Below are 22,472 nucleotides of genomic sequence, written 5' to 3'. Positions count from 1 at the left end.
CCATAAGATTCCTGAATAGCTAATCAAATGGCTACCCGGACTATTTGCATTGCCCCACACCCCATTTTTACACTGCTGCTACTCTCTGTTTATTATCCATGCATAGTCACTTTACCTCTACCTACATGTACATATTATCTCAACTTACCTGTGTCCCTGCACATTGACTCTGTACTGGTACCCCCTGTATATAGCCTCGCTACTGTTTTTTTATTGTTGCTCCTCTATTATTTGTTATTTTTCTTCTTTATTTATATTTTTTATTTTATTTATAATTTTTTTACTTCAGTTTATTTTAGTAAATACTTTCTTAACACTTTTTCTTAAAAATGCATTATTGGTTAAGGTCTTCACCGGTTGTATTCGGTGCATGTGACATGTACAATTTGATTTGATTTGAAATATCATGAAGGCCTATTCTTATCCAAATGCTAACGAAGGCTATCGCCAAAACACGTACGTTTGCTTTGACCTCTACTGACATTACATTTTTTTACTTAAATAATATTTCAGTGAGCGCAGGTTTTTCATTTTCTCTGGAATAATCTGAATTTCCAGATCTAATTCCATGGTTGAACTGGTGTATAGATGTGTGAGCCAAGTGAAAAGTAGACTCTTTTAACCACATGGGGGCAGAGAGGAGCATAGTAGGTAGCAACAGGGAATACAAAACAGAAGTGTGTGTGTGTGTGTGTGTGTGTGGTAGCAGATGGGTAGAAGCATCAATCTTATGTTTTATGTTAAGGGCCAGATGCCTACTCCTGGATTACAGGTAGCTTTATACTACCATTTTGTTTGCATCAACTGTTTGTTATCCTCCATCACATGTTAATCAGAATCAATTTAATCCTCTGGGAGTGGAGACAGTACAGAGAGCTCCATATTTCACTTTAAAACCCTGTCAACATGATTTACTGTATTTTAAGGTGTCTTAAAGCATCATGTGACCATTGCCAAGAATTTCCACATCTGGTTTCTCTATTCTATTCTATTCTATTCTATTCTATTCTGTTAACATTGTTTTACGTCAGATAGTGCGACAAACCGTCTGCAAGTATCAGTTGAGGGACGAGTGTCAAGTAGGCGTGACGCCACCTGTTGGAAGACATTGTTGTGTTGCTGTACAGTAAATTCATCTTTACAAAAGGAGTTAATGTAGGAAGAGCTTTCAATGTCATCCTGCACAAGATTGGAAAAAGTGAAGTTTGCATGACACCAGCCACATTTGACAAAGTGCTAACACTTTACATTAAGGTAGCTTTTATAACGTATTGGTCAAAATAGTGTGATAGCTGTTCAGTACTTGCCAAATAGTAAGCCCAAATTTGACCTGCAGTTGTTAACACTTTATAAAATGCACTTACACATGGTTATAACCTTTATCTGTCATCAAGCAACCATAAAAAGGCTGGAAATGTCATTATTTTTATTAATGTAATTTATTTTTGTTCTATTCCTGAATTCCACAACTCAGCTCTGAGTTGGCTGCCAATTGTGGAGTCATCAGCTAGAGCATAAAGGGAGGAGGGAAAGGTGTAAACTACATGTGATTTCACATTAATCTGCATGAAAAGTAAAACAACACTATATAACAGAAATTGTAAAATAAAAATAATTTTGAAAGAGTGAATCCTGAAGGCCGTTAGACATAGTATATAAAGGGTTATGTGTTGTGTAACACCAGTGGGCTAGGGATGGCCTAGAGCCAGCAGTAATACTAGCTCAGCACTTTAGCCTGGCCATTAAACCAGCAGGCCTGTAGTCTACTGGACCAGTCTGACCACAGCCTGAGACTAACCTTGCCACTCTGTTGGAGAGACAGACACAGACACAGTCACAGACACAGGTCACGCGCACGCACACGCACACACACACACACACACACACACACACACACACACACACACACACACACACACACACACACACACACATACAAAAAGATGCCCGCTAGGCCTGCCTAATGCTTCTTAGGCAGCTTCAGCTGGAAATCTGCGGCTGTTCCAAAACACCACTCAGGAAACGACATTTCCCTACATTTAACAGGGGAAAGAGAGAGAGAGAGAGAGAGCGAGAATGAGAAATAAAGAACTGAGGGGAGTTTCTAAGTGAGAACAGAGCATGTACTGTTTCTTATTACACACAGTGATTTTGGGAACGGAGAAAGAAAATGAGAGAGAAGAGACAAAAATAGAGAAAAGTAGAGTAGGCTAGATGGTGGCCTGGGCTCTGGAGGATGGTGTAACTACTGGAGAGTTGTTACGTGGCTGTGTCTAGATGTATAGCTACATCTTGTTGTATTGCGTAGTTTATTGTATAGGTGCAGTGTGCGTTTATGGATTGGTTGACTGTGGAAAATGAACTTCTCCTCTGTAATGTACGTTATCTTGACTAGAGCTCTCATAGCAGGTAAGGTGCTCTACTTACATACTACTACTGTATTCACATACTGTACTACCTCTGTATTAACATACTACTACCCTGTATTTACTTGCTGTTAATTTATTTCTGTATAAGTAGGGATAGATAAATACTTTTGCACATTCTTGAGTTTGAATTGTCAGGATACTCTTCACTCTCAACCATGTGAACTTATACAGTACATTGTCAGGCCACTGTTTTATATGTTATCCCATACAAACATTCTTCACATTTTATTGTGTTACAAAGAGCATAAAAATGTATTTAATTGGAATTGTGGAAGAACCTCTTAATAACAAAATGTATTAATAGAATACCTAAAATATGTCTCCATGCATCAAATACATTTTACAATCACCTATGGCATTGATTGCAGCTATGAGTCTTCTTGGGTAAGTCTATACTTGCTTTGCACACCTGGATTGTGAAATATTTTCCCATGATTCTTTTCAAAATTCTTCAAGCTCTGTCAAGATGATGGGGATCAAGTCTTGCCATAGACTTTCAAGCAGATTTAAGTAAATACTGTAACTTGCCCGCTCAGGAACACTCACTGTCTTCTTGGTAAGCAACTCCAGTTTAGATTTTGCCTTGTGTTGGAGGTTATTGTCCTGCTTAAAGGTGAATTATTCTCCCAGTTTCTGGTGTAAAGCAGACTAACGCAGACTGTGCTTAGCGCCATCCCGTTTCTTTTAATCCTAAAAACCGCCCAGTATTTGCCGATGTAAAGCATGCCTATACCATGACGCAGCCACCCAAACACAAGGCTTTGCAATTAGGCCAAAAAGTGTATTCCTTTACTATGTTTTTTTGCAATATTACTTTAGTGCCTTGTTGCATTCAAGATGAATTTTTTGGCATATTCTGTATATTTCTATTCTTCTTTTCACCGTGTCATTTAGGTCATTATTTTGGAGTCACTAGTTTTCTCCCGTTACATCCCTGGAGCAGTTTAATTCCTGTCCTGCAGCTCAGCTCAGAAGGATGACTATCTTTGATGTGTCTAGGTTGTTTAATATGACCATGCATGAAGAGATGATAAATGTCTGATTTGTTATTGTTACCCATCTACCAATCACTGCCCTTTTTATGAGGCTTTCAAAAAGCTCCCTGGTCTTTGTAGTTGAATCTGTGCTTGGAATTCAATAGTTGACTGATTGACCTTGCAGATGTTGGATGTTTGGGGAACAGAGCAACGTTTAGTCATTCAAAAATCCTGTCAACCCCTATTATTTCACACAGAGTGACTTCGTGTAACTTATTATGTAATTTGTTAAGCCACGTGTTACTCCTGAACTAATTTAGGCTTGCCTAAACAAAGGGTCTGAATACTTATGCAATGACTATATTTTAGTTATGAACTTCCAGTTTGACATTTCAGAGTATTTTGTGTAGATTGTTGACAAATAAAAATCAGAATTCAATTCATTTTAATCTGACTTTGTTATACGTTTGCAAGGCACTGTATCTACCATCTGTCAGCAACAGGAGATAAGCTGTCACTAACTCCTCATATATCAGTTTTGAAGTTCAGAGTGCTAGCATCTCAAAATCAACCACATATCGAAAGTATATAAGCTAGGTATATATATATATATATATATATATATATATATATATATACAGTGGGGCAAAAATAATTTAGTCAGCCACGAATTGTGCAAGTTCTCCCACTTAAAAAGATGAGGCCTGTAATTTTCATCATAGGTAAACTTCAACTATGACAGACAAAATGAGAGAGAAAAAAATCCAGAAAATCACATTGTAGGATTTTTAATGAATTTATTTGCAAATTATGGTGGAAAATAAGTATTTGGTCACCTACAAACAAGCAAGATTTCTGGCTCTCACAGACCTGTAACTTCTTCTTTAAGAGGCTCCTCTGTCCTCCACTCGTTACCTGTATTAATGGCACCTGTTTGAACTTGTTGTCAGTATAAAAGACACCTGCCCACAACCTCAAACAGCCACACTCCAAACTCCACTATGGCCAAGACCAAAGAGCTGTCAAAGGACACCAGAAACAAAATTGTAGACCTGTACCAGGCTGGGAAGACTGAATCTGCAATAGGTAAGCAGCTTGGTGTGAAGAAATCAACTGTGGGAGCAATTATTAGGAAATGGAAGACATACAAGACCACTGATAATCTCCCTCGATCTGGGGCTCCACGCAAGATCTCACCCAGTGGGGTCAAAATGATCACAAGAACGGTGAGCAAACCACACGGGGGGACCTAGTGAATGACCTGCAGAGAGCTGGGACCAAAGTAACAAAGCCTACCATCAGTAACACACTACGCCGCCAGGGACTCAAATCCTGCAGTGCCAGACGTGTCCCCCTGCTTAAGCCAGTACATATCCAGGCCCGTCTGAAGTTTGCTAGAGAGCATTTAGATGATCCAGAAGAAGATTGGGAGAATGTCATGTGGTCAGATGACACCAAAATATAACTTTTTGGTAAAAACTCAACTCGTTGTGTTTGGAGGACAAAGAATGCTGAGTTGCATCCAAAGAACACCTTACCTACTGTGAAGCACGGGGGTGGAAACATCATGCTTTGGGGCTGTTTCTCTGCAAAGGGACCAGGGCGACTGATCCGTGTAAAAGAAAGAATGAATGGGGCCATGTATCGTGAGATTTTGAGTGAAAACCTTCTTCCATCAGCAAGGGCAACGTGACTAGATCTTTCAGCATGACAATGATCCCAAACACACCGCCCGGGCAACAAAGGAGTGGCTTCGTAAGAAGCATTTCAAGGTCCTGGAGTGGCCTAGCCAGTCTCCAGATCTCAACCCCATAGAAAATCTTTGGAGGGAGTTGAAAGTCCGTGTTGCCCAGCAACAGCCCCAAAACATCACTGCTCTAGAGGAGATCTGCATGGAGGAATGGGCCAAAATACCAGCAACAGTGTGTGAAAACCTTGTGAAGACCTACAGAAAACGTTTGACCTCTGTCATTGCCAACAAAGGGTGTATAACAAAGTATTGAGATAAACTTTTGTTATTGACCAAATACTTTTTTTCCACAATAATTTGCACATAAATTCATTAAAAATCCTACAATGTGTTTTCCTAGATTTTTTTTTCTAATTTTGTCTGTCATAGTGGAAGTGTACCTATATTGAAAATGTCAGGCTTCTCTCATATTTTTAAGTGGGAGAACTTGCACAATTGGTGGCTGACTAAATACTTTTTTTTGCCCCATATATCTACATATAGTATATTTCATTAAGCAGATGCTTTTATCCAAAGTGACTTACAGTAATTTGTGCATACATGTTTTATGTATGGGTGGAACCCACTATCCTCGCGTTGCAAGTGCCATGCTCTGCAGAGATGTGCGTGCGTGTGTTATTATGTGTGTGTTTGCGTGCACTGGTTTTGTAAACAAAGAAACAGAGCAGACATAGCTGTGGTTTGGTTGAATTCAGCTCTTGTTCTGACTTCAGTGTCACTGTCTTTGTCACAAATTGCACCCTATTCCGAATAGTGCACTACTTTTGACCAAAGCCCATGTATGATGACCTGTGGGCTTTTGTCTCTATGGCGTGGTCATGGACAACATATGAACATGGTTATGACATAAAGATATTCCGTACATACACTGCAAAATAAATCTAGTTGTTTCAACTAATTATTATTAAGTAACTGGTTCCACAGCCATTTTGTTGTTAATTCAACTTTTCGGTCCAAGTGTTACCTGAACTAAAAAAACAATAGTTGGCTCCAACTTGAGAAAACTTAGACAAAAATGCAATACATTTTAAATGATATGATTTCTCAATTTGTCTGTTCATTCAATTATAAATTATTATCTGAGCATCTTAACTGAAAAAGGCAGTGTAACTACATTGTATGTTAAAAGCACTATGTGTGTAACTAATTCCACAGCCTTTTTTAAGGTAAGATGCACAAATAATAATTCATACTTGAATGAATAGACAAGTAAAACAAACATATAATTTTTAATATACTTTTTTTGCAGAAAACACCGAACTGTTGAGTAAACAAAAAAAAGCCTGTGGAACCAGTTACTTATTAAAAATGAGTTGAAACGACTAAAACATTTTTTTTACACATGTAACTTATCAGATGAATGGACCAATTCATATTTACAGTGAACACACATCATATAGCCTTTAGTGGTTATGACGTAAACATAAAGTGGGGAGAACAAGTATTTGATACACTGCCGATTTTGCAGGTTTTCCTACTTACAAAGCATGTAGAGGTCTGTAATTTTTATCATAGGTACACTTCAACTGTGAGAGACGGAATCTAAAACAAAATTCCAGAAAATCACATTGTATGATATTTAAGTAATTCATTTGCATTTTTTTGCATGACATAAGTATTTGATACATCAGAAAAGCAGAACTTAATATTTGGTGCAGAAACCTTTGTTTACAATTACAGAGATCATACATTTCCTGTAGTTCTTGACCAGGTTTGCAAACACTGGAGCAGGGATTTTGGCCCACTCCTCCATACAGACCTTCTCCAGATCCTTCAGGTTTCAGGGCTGTCACTGGGCAATACGGACTTTCAGCTCCCTCCAAAGATGTTCTATTGGGTTCAGGTCTGGATACTGGCTAGGCCACTCCAGGACCTTGATATGCTTCTTACGGAGCCACTCCTTAGTTGCCCTGGCTGTGTGTTTCGGGTCGTTGTCATGCTGGAAGACCCAGCCACGACCCATCTTCAATGCTCTTACTGAGGGAAGGAGGTTGTTGGCCAAGATCTCGCGATACATGGTCCCATCCATCCTCCCCTCAATACGGTGCAGTCGTCCTGTCCCCTTTACAGATAAGCATCCCAAAGAATGATGTTTCCACCTCCATGCTTCATGGTTTGGAACGGTGTTCTTGGGGTTGTACTCATCCTTCGTCTTCCTCCAAACACGGCGAGTGGAGTTTAGACCAAAAAGCTCTATTTTTGTCTCATCAGACCACATGACCTTCTCCCATTCCTCCTCTGGATCATCCAGATGGTCATTGGCAAACTTTAGACGGGCCTGGAAATGCGCTGGCTTGAGCAGGGGGACCTTGCGTGCGCTGCAGCATTTTAATCCATGACGGCGTAGTGCGTTACTAATGGTTTTCTTTGAGACTGTGGTCCCAGCTCTCTTCAGGTCATTGACCAGGTCCTGCCGTGTAGTTCTGGGCTGATCCCTCACCTTCCTCATGATCATTGATGCCCCACAAGGTGAGATCTTGCATGGAGCCCCAGACCGAGGGTGATTGACCATCATCTTGAACTTCTTCCATTTTCTAATAATTGCACCAACAGTTGTTGCCTTCTCAAGAAGCTGCTTGCCTATTGTCCTGTAGCCCTTCCCAGCCTTGTGCATGTCTACAATTTTAACCCTGATGTCCTTACACAGCTCTCTGGTCTTGGCCATTGTGGAGAGGTTGGAGACTGTTTGATTGAGTGTGTGGACAGGTGTCTTTTATACAGGTAACGAGTTCAAACAGGTGCAGTTAATGCAGGTAATGAGTGGAGAACAGGGGGCTTCTTAAAGAAAAACTAACAGGTCTGTGAGAGCAGGAATTCTTACTGGTTTTTACATGATCAAATACTTATGTCATGCAATAAAATGCAAATTAATTACTTAAAAATCAAACAATGTGATTTTCTCGATTTTTGTTTTAGATTCCATCTCTCACAGTTGAAGTGTACCTATGATTTAAAAAACAGACCTCTACATGCTTTGTAAGTAGGAAAACCTGCAAAATCGGCAGTGTATCAAATAATTGTTCTCCCCACTGTATGTGCATGATGCGCAGCGCTAGTTCATACAGGAAACCAGAGTATTGGCATAAGCTGATAGCATCAGCTGGTATTGCACCAATTAGATTCATCACTCCACGTTAATATGGCGGTCTATTTAGTCCACCAGGTTCTGCACACACTTCTCTGATGGCAAACTATGCACTGGTGTTCTCGGTGGCATGCTATTGCAGGAACATGCCTTACTCAAATGCATGTCTGTTACTTGCTTTCCCCCCAGCCTCCACCTTTTTGGTTCTGTGTTTCCTTCCTGCAGGTGAATTGGTTTAGCATGCTCTATGCCTGTAATTATTATTATCTTAACAATATGCATGCTCTGGCAGTGAGCTACCCTGAATGAGCAAAGCCTAACGCCTAGACTAATGTATTGCATGTATTGTAATCTTTCTTATAAATGGTTAATTTAATACGTGGCGTTTCCTGTCTGAAATGTGTAACATATGAACTCTCAGGCCATGGACAGACTGTAGTGGTAGGAAATATTAACAAGACTAAAGCTCAAATCAAATCAAATCAAATCAAATTTTATTTGTCACATACACATGGTTAGCAGATGTTAATGCGAGTGTAGCGAAATGCTTGTGCTTCTAGTTCCGACAATGCAGTAATAACCAACAAGTAATCTAACTAACAATTCCAAAACTACTGTCTTATACACAGTGTAAGGGGATAAAGAATATGTACATAAAGATATATGAATGAGTGATGGTACAGAGCAGCATAGGCAAGATACAGTAGATGGTATCGAGTACAGTATATACATATGAGATGAGTATGTAAACAAAGTGGCATAGTTAAAGTGGCTAGTGATACATGTATTACATAAGGATGCAGTAGATGATATAGAGTACAGTATATACGTATGCATATGAGATGAATAATGTAGGGTATGTAACATTATATTAGGTAGCATTGTTTAGAGTGGCTAGTGATATATTTTACATCATTTCCCATCAGTTCCCATTATTAAAGTGGCTAGAGTTGAGTCAGTGTCAGTGTCAGTGTGTTGGCAGCAGCCACTCAATGTTAGTGGTGGCTGTTTAACAGTCTGATGGCCTTGAGATAAGCTGTTTTTCAGTCTCTCGGTCCCAGCTTTGATGCACCTGTACTGACCTCGCCTTCTGGATGATAGCGGGTTGAACAGGCAGTGGCTCGGGTGGTTGTTGTCCTTGATGATCTTTATGGCCTTCCTGTGACATCGGGTGGTGTAGGTGTCCTGGAGGGCAGGTAGTTTGCCCCCGGTGATGCGTTGTGCAGACCTCACTACCCTCTGGAGAGCCTTACGGTTGTGGGCGGAGCAGATGCCGTACCAGGCGGTGATGCAGCCCGCCAGGATGCTCTCGATTGTGCATCTGTAGAAGTTTGTGAGTGCTTTTGGTGACAAGCCGAATTTCTTCAGCCTCCTGAGGTTGAAGAGGCGCTGCTGCGCCTTCTTCACGATGCTGTCTGTGTGAGTGGACCAATTGAGTTTGTCTGTGATGTGTATGCCGAGGAACTTAAAACTTACTACCCTCTCCACTACTGTTCCATCGATGTGGATAGGGGGGTGTTCCCTCTGCTGTTTCCTGAAGTCCACAATCATCTCCTTAGTTTTGTTGAGTGTGAGGTTATATTCCTGACACCACTCTCCGAGGGCCCTCACCTCCTCCCTGTAGGCCGTCTCGTCGTTGTTGGTAATCAAGCCTACCACTGTTGTGTCGTCCGCAAACTTGATGATTGAGTTGGAGGCGTGCGTGGCCACGCAGTCGTGGGTGAACAGGGAGTACAGGAGAGGACTCAGAACGCACCCTTGTGGGGCCCCAGTGTTGAGGATCAGCGGGGTGGAGATGTTGTTGCCTACCCTCACCACCTGGGGGCGGCCCATCAGGAAGTCCAGTACCCAGTTGCACAGGGCGGGGTCGAGACCCAGGGTCTCGAGCTTGATGACGAGCTTGGAGGGTACTATGGTGTTGAATGCCGAACTGTAGTCGATGAACAGCATTCTCACATAGGTATTCATCTTGTCCAGATGGGTTAGGGCAGTGTGCAGTGTGGTTGAGATTGCATCGTCTGTGGACCTATTTGGGCGGTAAGCAAATTGGAGTGGGTCTAGGGTGTCAGGTAGGGTGGAGGTGATATGGTCCTTGACTAGTCTCTCAAAGCACTTCATGATGACGGAAGTGAGTGCTACAGTAGTAGTCGTTTAGCTCAGTTACCTTAGCTTTCTTGGGAACAGGAACAATGGTGGCCCTCCTGAAGCATGTGGGAACAGCAGGCTGGTATAGGGATTGATTGAATATGTCCGTAAACACACCGGCCAGCTGGTCTGCGCATGCTCTGAGGGAGCGGCTGGGGATGCCGTCCGGGCCTGCAGCCTTGCGAGGGTAAACACGTTTAAATGTCTTACTCACCTCGGCTGCAGTGAAGGAGAGTCCGCATGTTTTCGTTGCAGGCCGTGTCAGTGGCACTGTATTGTCCTCAAAGCGGGCAAAAAAGTTATTTCGTCTGCCTGGGAGCAAGACATCCTGGTCCGTGACTGGGCTGGTTTTCTTCTTGTAGTCCGTGATTGACTCTAGACCCTGCCAGATACCTCTTGTGTCTGAGCCGTTGAATTGAGATTCTACTTTGTCTCTGTACTGACGCTTAGCTTGTTTGATAGCCTTGTGGAGGGAGTAGCTGCACTGTTTGTATTCGGTCATGTTACCAGTCACCTTGCCCTGATTAAAAGCAGTGGTTCGCGCTTTCAGTTTCACGCGAATGCTGCCATCAATCCACGGTTTCTGGTTAGGGAATGTTTTAATCGTTGCTATGGGAACGACATCTTCAACGCACGTTCTAATGAACTCGCACACCGAATCAGCATATTCATCAATGTTGTTATCTGACGCAATACGAAACATATCCCAGTCCACGTGATGGAAGCGGTCTTGGAGTGTGGAGTCAGCTTGGTCGGACCAGCGTTGGACAGACCTCAGCGTGGGAGCTTCTTTTTTTAGTTTCTGTCTGTAGGCAGGGATCAACAAAATGGAGTCGTGGTCAGCTTTTCCGAAAGGAGGGCGGGGTAGGGCCTTATATGCGTCGCGGAAGTTAGAGTAACAATGATCCAAGGTTTTTCCACCCCTGGTTGCGCAATCGATATGCTGATAAAATTTAGGGAGTCTTGTTTTCAGATTAGCCTTGTTAAAATCCCCAGCTACAATGAATGCAGCCTCCGGATAAATGGATTCCAGTTTGCAAAGAGTCAAATAAAGTTCGTTCAGAGCCATCGATGTGTCTGCTTGGGGGGGGGATATATATGGCTGTGATTATAATCTAAGAGAATTCTCTTGGTAGATAATGTGGTCGACATTTGATTGTGAGGAATTCTAAATCAGGTGAACAGAAGGATTTGAGTTCCTGTATGTTTCTTTCATCACACCATGTCTCGTTAGCCATAAGGCATACACCCCCGCCCCTCTTCTTACCAGAAAGATGTTTGTTTCTGTCGGCGCGATGCGTGGAGAAACCCGCTGGCTGCACCGCCTCCGATAGCGTCTCTCCAGTGAGCCATGTTTCCGTGAAGCAAAGAACGTTACAGTCTCTGATGTCCCTCTGGAATGCTACCCTTGCTCGGGTTTCATCAACCTTGTTGTCAAGAGACTGGACATTGGCGAGAAGAATGCTAGGGAGTGGTGCACGATGTGCCCGTCTCCGGAGTCTGACCAGAAGACCGCCTCGTTTCCCTCTTTTACGGAGTCGTTTTTTGGGGTCGCCGCATGGGATCCATTCCGTTGTCCTGGTTGAAAGGCAGAACACAGGGTCTGCGTCGCGAAAATCATATTCTTGGTTGTACTGATGGTGAGTTGACGCTGATCTTATATTCAGTAGTTCTTCTCGACTGTATGTAATGAAACCTAAGATGACCTGGGGTACTAATGTAAGAAATAACACGTAAAAAAAAACAAAAAACTGCATAGTTTCCTAGGAATGCGAAGCGAGGCGGCCATCTCTGTCGGCTCCGGAAGCTCTATAGTAAACACACACACACACACACACACACACACACACACAGACACACACACACACACACACACACACACACTATTTATGGAACACAGGTGGTCCTTGTTATCCTGTGTTTCTCTCTCTTCCCCTTTTCTCTCTGTACAGTAGATAAATGTGTACCACCTGTAGCTATTCTGTCTCCACTGGCAAATTGTCCATACTGTTTCCAGACAGACTGACTCCCCTGAACAGACCTGACTCAGCTGGTAGCACTGGGCATCAACACACACAACCCCCCTTTAGAAAGTGTACAGTCTGTGAACAAGTCAAACTCTATGGACCTCTCTTAAACCTCTCCAGACCCTGTCTGGACTTCTATTTATCTACAAATGTACTGATGATCCAGTATGAATGTTACAGTTGTTATTCAAGAGGTGATAATGTACAGTATTTAGAATCACAGATAGAGTAGATTTGAGCAATAGTGTCAGTACAGTCTCTGAGTAGGTGTGTGTTGGCGTGTATGCGTGCATTCATGCATGTGTGTGTGTGTGTGTGTGTATGTGTTACGAGAATTATGTTCTCAATGTTCATAAACCACTTCAATTAAACTACTCAGTCTGCAACCCAGAATTTGTAAGATTCTGTTTGAATGAAACAGACGGAGGCCCAGCTATGATAGTCAAAATGTTTATTCACGAGAGCGCTAGTCCGTTGTACAAAATCATAAATGTTATAATGGCTCCTTACGCACTTACATTCACACACAAACAGTAGGTATCCTACGCACATACTGTATCACTATTCAGCCGACAAAGATTAGGGAGACCGTGGGAAGCACTCCCTGTCCTCTCTCAAGATTAGGGAGGCGGTGAGAAGTACTCCCTGCCCTCTCCCAAATCTCTCAGTGGCCCCTAGCCAAGGTCGGCACCAAATTTAGCTGAGACAGTCTGTGTTTAAGATACTATAAAGATCTATTGTACAGATATATAATATATTGACTAAACCTAAACAAACCCATCAGATAATAAATGTATGATTCTAATCAATTTCATACAGTTATAAGGTTTCAGAGTGGAATTATTTCATCATTATCTTTCAACATTTAAATTACTTTAACAGTATGTTTGTCCCCACAGGTGTGTGTGAGGCCCTGAACGTGACCGTGATCCCTGGGCCAGTTGTCATGGTTAGTGAGGGTGAGAACCTGAACCTGTCCTGCCTCGTCTCCCAGAAGAAAAGGAGCAACAGCTTCCTCGTCCTCCGATGGCTCTTCTCTCCTCCTCCTCCCTCTTTCCCTCCTCTCCCTCCATCGCCATCCCCTCCTCTTCCTGAACAGCTGATTGTGAAGTTGACCATGAAGAAGATACAGATATATGGGAACTACAGTTGCCGGTTCTCCCAGCCCAAGTTCCATCTGTATGAGGAGAGAGAGGGAAGTACAGAGGGAGAGGTGTATGGACTGCTGGTTCTGAATGTGACTCGAAGGGACCGAGGGTTCTACACCTGTAGGGTCCAGGAGATACGCAGACACAGAAACAGCTGGAAGGCTTCGTCTAATGGCACCTCTGCAGCCCAGCTCACTGGTAAGAGTATGTGAGTTGTGTATGTGTGTTTTTTCATGTGTACCTATGGGTGTGTTCATGTGCTTGTGTGTGTGTGTTACTGCCCAGGACTGCTCTATGGTTATGTAAAGAAGGATGGTCTCAAGGTCAGTTACACAGCTGTTTCCTTCAGCTCAAAATCAGAGCGAGGTTACCTCTAGTCAGTCAGTCACAGCTCTCAGAATAGAGCTTTCCTGGCCCTGGTTGTTATGCCACAGATAACTGACTGCCAGTAAAACGATCTACTTGTGTAGACACACAATAATTTCAACTCTACAAGATTTTCCTGCCATGTACAGTAAACAGGCCTGGAGGCTAACAATATGAAGCATGGGGAGACCTGGGACCAACGTATGGAGATAGAAATATATCAAAATGTTTCAAATATATGAGTAGTGAGTCACAAACAAAAGATGTCTTTAAAGTCTTTAAAGATACCCATATAGTTTCACAAACATATGCCATGATCCAAATAAAATAAAATTTGATTTGATTTGAAAAGCAAATTAGTCAAAAACAAATGCTGATTACCAAATACATGCAAGACAGATTTTTTTCTGATTAACACAGCACATTACTACTGTAGTATATTTCTTACCTTGCAAACACAATGTTAATGTGAAAACATTTGTGACAGGTAACAGGATCTGAGGCGTTTGACGCCAGTTCCTACTTCACAGTAGGGCTGTTTACAGAAAAATGCCTTCTTGAACTTTCATGTGGCTTACTTACAAACTTGAATAGGATACGAAAATATGAATACAAATGTTAAATTATGAGCCTAATTTAGCGAAGTAGAAAACACTGCGCTATACAGCGAGAAAGAAAGGATCCTTCCTGGCTGAAATAGTGGAGTGGTTGGACATGCCGAGATATGAGTCCTGATTGGTCTGTCATGTCACAGGCTTCCTTAGTCAGTATATACAGTACAGTGCCTGCAGAAAGTATTCACACCTGTTGACTTTCTCCACATTTTGTTGTTTTACAGACTGAATTTAAAATGTATTAAATTGTCACTGGCTTAGACACAGTAAATACCCCATAATGTCAAAGTTACATTTTTGGGGATTTAAATTATTATTTTTTTTTTACAATGAATTAAAAGTGAAATACTGAAATGTCTTGACTCAATAAGTATTCACCCCTTTGTTATGGCAAGCCTAAATAAGTTCAGGAGTAAAAATTTGCTTAACAAGTCACATAAAACTTTTAATGGACTCACTTTGTGTGGAATAATAGTGTTTAACATGAGTTTTGAATGACTATCTCATCTCTGTACCCCACACATAGAATTATCTGTAAGGTCCCTCAGTCAAGCAGTGCATTTCATTTACATTTTACATTTACATTTACATTTAAGTCATTTAGCAGACGCTCTTATCCAGAGCGACTTACAAATTGGTGCGTTCACCTTAAGACATCCAGTGGAACAGCCACTTTACAATAGTGCATCTAAATCTTTTAAGGGGGGGTGAGAAGGATTACTTTATCCTATCCTAGGTATTCCTGAAAGAGGTGAGGTTTCAGGTGTCTCCGGAAGGTGGTGATTGACTCCGCTGTCCTGGCGTCGTGAGGGAGTTTGTTCCACCATTGGGGGGCCAGAGCAGCGAACAGTTTTGACTGGGCTGCGCGGGAACTGTACTTCCTCAGTGGTAGGGAGGCGAGCAGGCCAGAGGTGGATGAACGCAGTGCCCTTGTTTGGGTGTAGGGCCTGATCAGAGCCTGGAGGTACTGAGGTGCCGTTCCCCTCACAGCTCCGTAGGCAAGCACCATGGTCTTGTAGCGGATGCGAGCTTCAACTGGAAGCCAGTGGAGAGAGCGGAGGAGCGGGGTGACGTGAGAGAACTTGGGAAGGTTGAACACCAGACGGGCTGCGGCGTTCTGGATGAGTTGTAGGGGTTTAATGGCACAGGCAGGGAGCCCAGCCAACAGCGAGTTGCAGTAATCCAGACGGGAGATGACAGTGCCTGGATTAGGACCTGCGCTGCTTCCTGTGTGAGGCAGGGTCGTACTCTGCGGATGTTGTAGAGCATGAACCTACAAGAACGGGCCACCGCCTTGATGTTAGTTGAGAACGACAGGGTGTTGTCCAGGATCACGGCGAAGGTTCTTAGCGCTCTGGGAGGAGGACACAATGGAGTTGTCAACCGTGATGGCGAGATCATGGAACGGGCAGTCCTTCCCCGGGAGGAAGAGCAGCTCCGTCTTGCCGAGGTTCAGCTTGAGGTGGTGATCCGTCATCCACACTGATATGTCTGCCAGACATGCAGAGATCCGATTCGCCACCTGGTCATCAGAAGGGGGAAAGGAGAATATTAATTGTGTGTCGTCTGCATAGCAATGATAGGAGAGACCATGTGAGGTTATGACAGAGCCAAGTGACTTGGTGTATAGCGAGAATAGGAGAGGGCCTAGAACAGAGCCCTGGGGGACGCCAGTGGTGAGAGCGCGTGGTGAGGAGACAGATTCTCGCCACGCCACCTGGTAGGAGCGACCTGTCAGGTAGGACGCAATCCAAGCGTGGGATTTCAAACACAGATTCAACCACAAAGACCAGGGAGGTTTTCCAATGCCTCACAAAGAAGGGCACCTGTTGGTAGATGGGTAAACATTTAAAAAACAGACATTGAATATCCCTTTGAGCATGGTGAAGTTATTAATTACACTTTGAATGATGTATCAATACATCCATGTCACTACAAAGATACAGGCGTCCTTCCTAAGTCAGTTGCCGGTAAGGAAGGAAACCGCTCAAGGGTTTCACCGTGAGCCCAATGGTGACTTAAATAGTTCAAAGGCTGTGATAGGAGAAAACTGAGGATGGATCAACAACATTGTAGTTACTCCACAATACTAACCTAATTGACAGAATGAAAAGAAGGAAGCCTGTACAGATTTGTTTTTAATTGCAACAAGGCACTACAGTACTAATGTCTGAATACAAATAATTATGTTTGTGTCAAATCCAATACACTCCATATTTTCAAGCATAGGGATGGCTGCATCATGTTATGGGTATGCTTGTAATCATTTATGACTGGGTAGTTTTTAAGGATAAAAAATAAATGTAATAGAGTTAAGGACTGGGCAGTTTTTCAGGATGAAAAATTAACGGAATGGACTTCCTAGAGGAAAACCTGGTTCAGTCTGCTTTCCACCAAACACTGGGATATGATTTCACCTTTCAGCAGAAAAATTACCTAAAACACAAGGCCAAATATACACTGAAGACAGTGAATGTTCATGAGTGTCCAAGTTATAGTTTTGATTTAAATCTGCTTGAAAAAAAGGCTTGAAATTCTATATGGTTGACTAGCAATGACTAGCAATGATCATTGCTAGCAATGACTAGCAATGATCAAACACCAATATGACGGAGTTTGACAAATTTTGAAAAGAATAATGGGCAAATGTTGCACAATCCAGGTGTGGAAAGCTCTTAGAGACTTACTGAGAAAGACTCACAGTTTTAATTGCTACCAGATAATACTTTCTGGAAGACAATACCATGCTGACTCGTGTGTTTACATGTGTGGGGTGCGGCAAGGTCTTAAGAGGAACGATGGGCATTTTCTCCTACTTGTCTCATAATTACGTTGAATAAACTTTACGCACCTTTAAAGGCCCAATGCAGCCATTTTTACCTCAATATCATATAATTTCTGGATAACAATTGAGTACCTTACTGTGATTGTTACAAATAAAAATGGTCAAAAAGAAATAGCAAATAGCTTTATTTTCCACCATAATTTGCAAATAAATTCATTAAAAATCCTACAATGTGAAATTCTGGATTTTTTTTTCTCATTTTGTCTGTCATAGTTGAAGTGTACCTATGATGAAAATTACAGGCCTCTCTAATATTTTTAAGTGGGAGAACTTGCACAATTTGTGGCTGACTAAATACTTTTTTGCCCCACTGTATTTATGAGGAATTGGAAATTATGCAGACAATTACATTGATGGAAGATACAATCTATCTGTAGTAAAAAAGTTGATCTACCTATTTAAAAAAAACGTCAATACCTGTTTGCGTACCCATTGTTGCGTTAGTTAGTTTGTATTTACTGGTCAATATCATAAGTTCCACCGTCTTTCCTACATACCCCACCGGCTACTGTTATTTTTCTGAGTTGCTCTATGCAACAACCTGCAACTGCGAACTTTTGCTGCATGACACATGATGTTATTCCGCTGAAACTAGGTTATGTGTGCGGCCCGCATTTAAATATTAACTCAGCAAAAAAAGAAATGTCCTCTCACTGTCACCTGCGTTTATTTTCAGCAAACTTAACATGTGTAAATATTTGTATGAACATAACAAAATTCAACAAATGAGACATAAACTGAACAAGTTCCACAGACATGTGACTAACAGAAATTTAATAATGTGTCCCTGAACAAAGGGGGATCAAAATCAAAAGTACCAGTCAGTATCTGGTGTGGCCACTAGCTGCATTAAGTACTGCAGTGCATCTCCTCCTCATGGACTGCACCAGATTTGCCCGTTCTTGCTGTGAGATGTTACCCCACTCTTCCACCAAGGCACCTGCAAGTTCCAGAACATTTCTGGTGGAATGGCCCTAGCCCACACCCTCCGATCCAACAGGTCCTAGACGTGCTCAAGGGGATTGAGATCCGGGCTCTTTGCTGGCCATGGCAGAACACTGACATTCCTGTCTTGCAGGAAATCACGCACAGAACGAGCAGTAAGGCTGGTGGCATTGTCATGCTGGAGGGTCATGTCAGGATGAGCCTGCAGGAAGGGTACTAAATGAGGGAGGTGTTATGCAGGTGAGTGAGGACCCAAAAGCGGTTTAACAGAAACAGAGTCTTTTAATGTCCAAACACAGGGAAGACATAAATCCTCTTCAGATGTATCGGTTGACAAAATAGACAACCCGCAGAGAGGGCGACAAATAAATCATAAAGTCCTCTGATCTTTACAGGAGAGTCCCCTTCTAGCAGCAGAGGAGAATAGCAGGGTTAGCGGCAACAGACTGCTGGTCTCTCCGGGTAGGCGCGGGTTGTAGAGGACAGAGGTACCTGATCACACGTAGCATCTGATGAAGAGGCAGATTACGACAGGACGGGACAAGGGTGAAGCAAACGAGAATCTGACAAAGACAGAAGCAGAAACAGAGAGAGAAATAGAGACCTAATCAGAGGGAAAAAAGGGAACAGGTGGGAGAGAGTAAACGAGGTAGTTAGAGGAGATGAGGAACAGCTGGGGGAAGGAAAGGGAGAGAAGGTAACCTAATACGACCAGCAGGGGGAAACGAAGTGAAGAGAAAGAACAGGAACAAGACATAACATGACAATACATGACAGGAGGAGGATGTCTTCCCTGTAACGCACAGCGTTGATCGCCTGCAATGACAACAAGCTCAGTCCGATGATGCTGTGACACACTGCCTCAGACCATGAAGGACCCTTCACTTCCAAATCGATCCCGCTCCAGAGCACAGCCCTCAGTGTAATACTCATTCCTTCAAAGATAAACGCGAATCCGACCATCACCCCTTGTGAGACAAAACCGCGACTTGTCAGTGAAGAGCACTTTTTGCCAGTCCTGTCTGGTCCAGCGACGGTGGGTTTGTGCCCATAGGCGATGTTGCTGCCGATGATGTCTGGTGAGGACCTGCCTTACAACAGGCCTACAAGCCCTCAGTCCATCCTCTCTCAGCCTATTGCGGACAGTCTGAGCACTGATGGAGGGATTGTGCGTTCCTGGTGTAACTCGGGCAGTTGTTGCCATTCTGTACCTGCCGCGCTGGTGTGATGTTCGGAAATAACGATCCTCTGCAGGTGTTGATATACGTGTCCTGCCACTGCGAGGACAATCAGCTGTCTGTCCTGTTTCTCTGTAGCGCTGTCTTAGGCGTCTCACAGTGCGGACATTGCAATGTATTGCCCTGGCCACATCTGCAGTCCTCATGCCTCCTTGCAGAATGCCTAAGGCACATTCACACAGATGAGTAGGGACCCTGGGCATCTTTCTTTTGGTGTTTTTCAGAGTTAGTAGAAAGGCCTCTTTAGTGTCCTACGTTTTCATAACTTTGACCTTAATTGCCTACCGTCTGTAAGCTGTTAGTGTCTTAAAGACCGTTCCACAGGTGCATGTTCATTAATTGTTTATGGTTCATTGAACAAGCAAAGGAAACAGTGTTTAAACCCTTTACAATGAAGATCTGTGAAGTTATTTGGATTTTTACAAATTATCTTTGAAAGACAGGGTCCTGAAAAGGGGACGTTTCTTTTTTTGCTGAGATTATTTCACGTACTTTGCAATTGTTTAGACTAGTTTGTGCATGATTTTATATTGTACTACATAATTGATATAGCATACACTACTTTGATACGCATAAGTGGGAAGTGAGTATAAGCACTGAAAAAAAGTGGGTATACGGCGTGTACCTGTGTATATCACCCACTACACTACTGCACACAAGAGGATCTCATAGCGTGTGTGACATTGTAGTGTCCAAAGATGGGTTGACTGAAAATGCCTTCTTCCAGGTGGAGAACTACAGTACATCAAGTCATGCCTCTTCTGGTGGTTGCGTCATATTTCTTTGCATACTTTCCATGGAAGCTTGCATCGCTGCATGCTTCAAAATAAGTACACATTCGAGAAGTGACCTCCGTGCTCCGTTTTGCAGACTTTGATTTGGACTCATACTCTGAGCCTCCCATGCTCCACTTTGTGTGCTCGGAGCACAGTGTGCTCGGAGCACGGTAGTATACATTTTAAGAAAGACCCTGTGTGAATGAATAGTAAGTAAAAATCATGGACAATGTCAAATGTAACAAACATCTTATACTTACACCTAAAACAAAATATTCCATATATTATTATTATTCTTTTTTGCCTTATTATTATTTTCATTTTTTTGCCTTATTAAAGGAATGATGAGAACTGAGGAAGTCCTAATATGCATGCCGTGTTTTTGATCTGCACAGCAACTCAGAAATATGTGAGCCAAATCATAAATATGGGAGGGCAGTCACAAATGTAATGCAAGTCACAAATACATAAATGCAAACCACAAAAGTAATCTGTTGAGTCACAAATGTTGTCACATTCACGAAAACATATTTGACAACTGTTGTGTTCGCAAAGTAGCAAACATAGTATGTTTGTAAAGGGTGCCGTGTTAATAAAAAAGAAATCTCTTGCATTTATTTTCAAATCATCATTTGTTGACTCATTTGCTTTTGGATCATGACATATGTTTGTAAAACTATATGGGAATATTTACAGACTATGATATTTAATTACAAGTTGCATTTTATATTTGCACAACACATTTTTTGTGTTTTCTATATACAGTATATATATAAATCTCCATACCGACGCCACACACACACACACACACACCACACACACACACACACACACACACACACACACACACACACACACACACACGTGAACTCATTGTTTTTACATGGAAGTGTCGTGTCTTTGGCTATGCCAGATTATGTGATATGACATGCTATTCTATAAAACAATTTCTCCGTAATTAATATCACCTGATTGAGCTAATCATGTAAATGGATTTAACTAGAGAGTCGGACACCATGAAAGAATATTTCCGAATAAACTCTTAAAGACCTAGTAATATTTTACATCCATAGCAGTCAACATTAATCTTCATCTTATTTCAGTCTCATCTGAAAGTTGTAAATTCTTGGATATCTGCAAGAACCCTGGCTAACAATTTGAATCAGCAATACAAAATTGGGTTTCAATATTTATTTACTAAAAACCTAACTAATCACACAGAATTCACATACACACAATTAATCATAACTTGATTACAAATTACGTCATAAAGGAAAACGTCCCTAGCGTGCGGAACAGATATGACAACTTGTTACACAAAGGAAAAGGGGCTGGGTTGGAGTGAAAGAGCGGGAGACTGAGGAACAAAGGAAAAAAGATGTGCTATCGTAAATACAGTATCTTATGCATTCTAAATTACCGCCCATTTGGAAAAGGAAAATGCAATAAATATTTACTCTGAGCTGCGCTTCAGTAGGTTGGTGGTAGATGGAAGGCCGTGTTGCCAAATCGAGTCCTCTGTCCTTTGAAGAATGTCTCTGGTTGTCAATTGGATACGTTGTAGTAATGTCATCGTGTGACAGACAGGATACTCTGTCTGTTCCTTCCTAACCTGCGTTTGCAGCTGCGGTCGCTAACTCAACAGCTAGGAGGTATCACTTCTGTAGTGAATAAGAGTTCAAAAGTTCATAACATTCGCAACCAAAGCTCATGCTGAAGTTGGCTTTGTTCTGTAGTTATTATCTGAACCATTCTGACAGAGGACAGTCACCCTCGTGTCCTCGGAACAGGAAGTTATGTTGTCGTCAAGGCTTTATATAGGAAGGGAGAAAAGGGGTGTGTGTCATAGATTACAACCTCTGTCTCTTCACATGGGCGGGCCACTGAGTGAGCAGCAATATCTTATGAAAACCCACATCTCACATTTTAGAAGCTAAAATCACATTTCATCCCATCACAAATAATTTCATATTCAAACATTTAAATTGAACCACAATTCCATGTGAATCTGATAACTCTGATGTGTAGACTTTCCACTGTAGAGTTTATGTCATCTTATCATTGATGAGAATGTCTCAGATGACAACCGAACTGACATCATATTCATTAAGTACCACCGCATATGTT

General features: G+C 42.1%; 1 protein-coding gene across 1 annotated transcript in view; it reads left to right on the top strand.

Moving 5' to 3' along the window:
- The first annotated feature begins 2,002 nt into the window (after positions 1–2,002).
- The window catches only part of LOC115113419 (V-set and transmembrane domain-containing protein 4-like), a 31,317-nt gene continuing 10,847 nt past the window's right edge, over positions 2,003–22,472 (top strand). Inside the window, exons 1-2 of the mRNA XM_029641023.2 lie at positions 2,003–2,409; positions 13,313–13,759. Of these exons, the coding sequence (XP_029496883.1) occupies positions 2,358–2,409; positions 13,313–13,759 (499 nt within the window). The 5' untranslated portion in view covers positions 2,003–2,357. The remainder of the gene's footprint in view (positions 2,410–13,312; positions 13,760–22,472) is intronic.

Source organism: Oncorhynchus nerka, linkage group LG28 (assembly GCF_034236695.1).
Source record: "Oncorhynchus nerka isolate Pitt River linkage group LG28, Oner_Uvic_2.0, whole genome shotgun sequence".
NCBI lineage: Eukaryota > Metazoa > Chordata > Actinopteri > Salmoniformes > Salmonidae > Oncorhynchus > Oncorhynchus nerka.
This window is presented reverse-complemented; position numbering and strand designations above follow the sequence as displayed.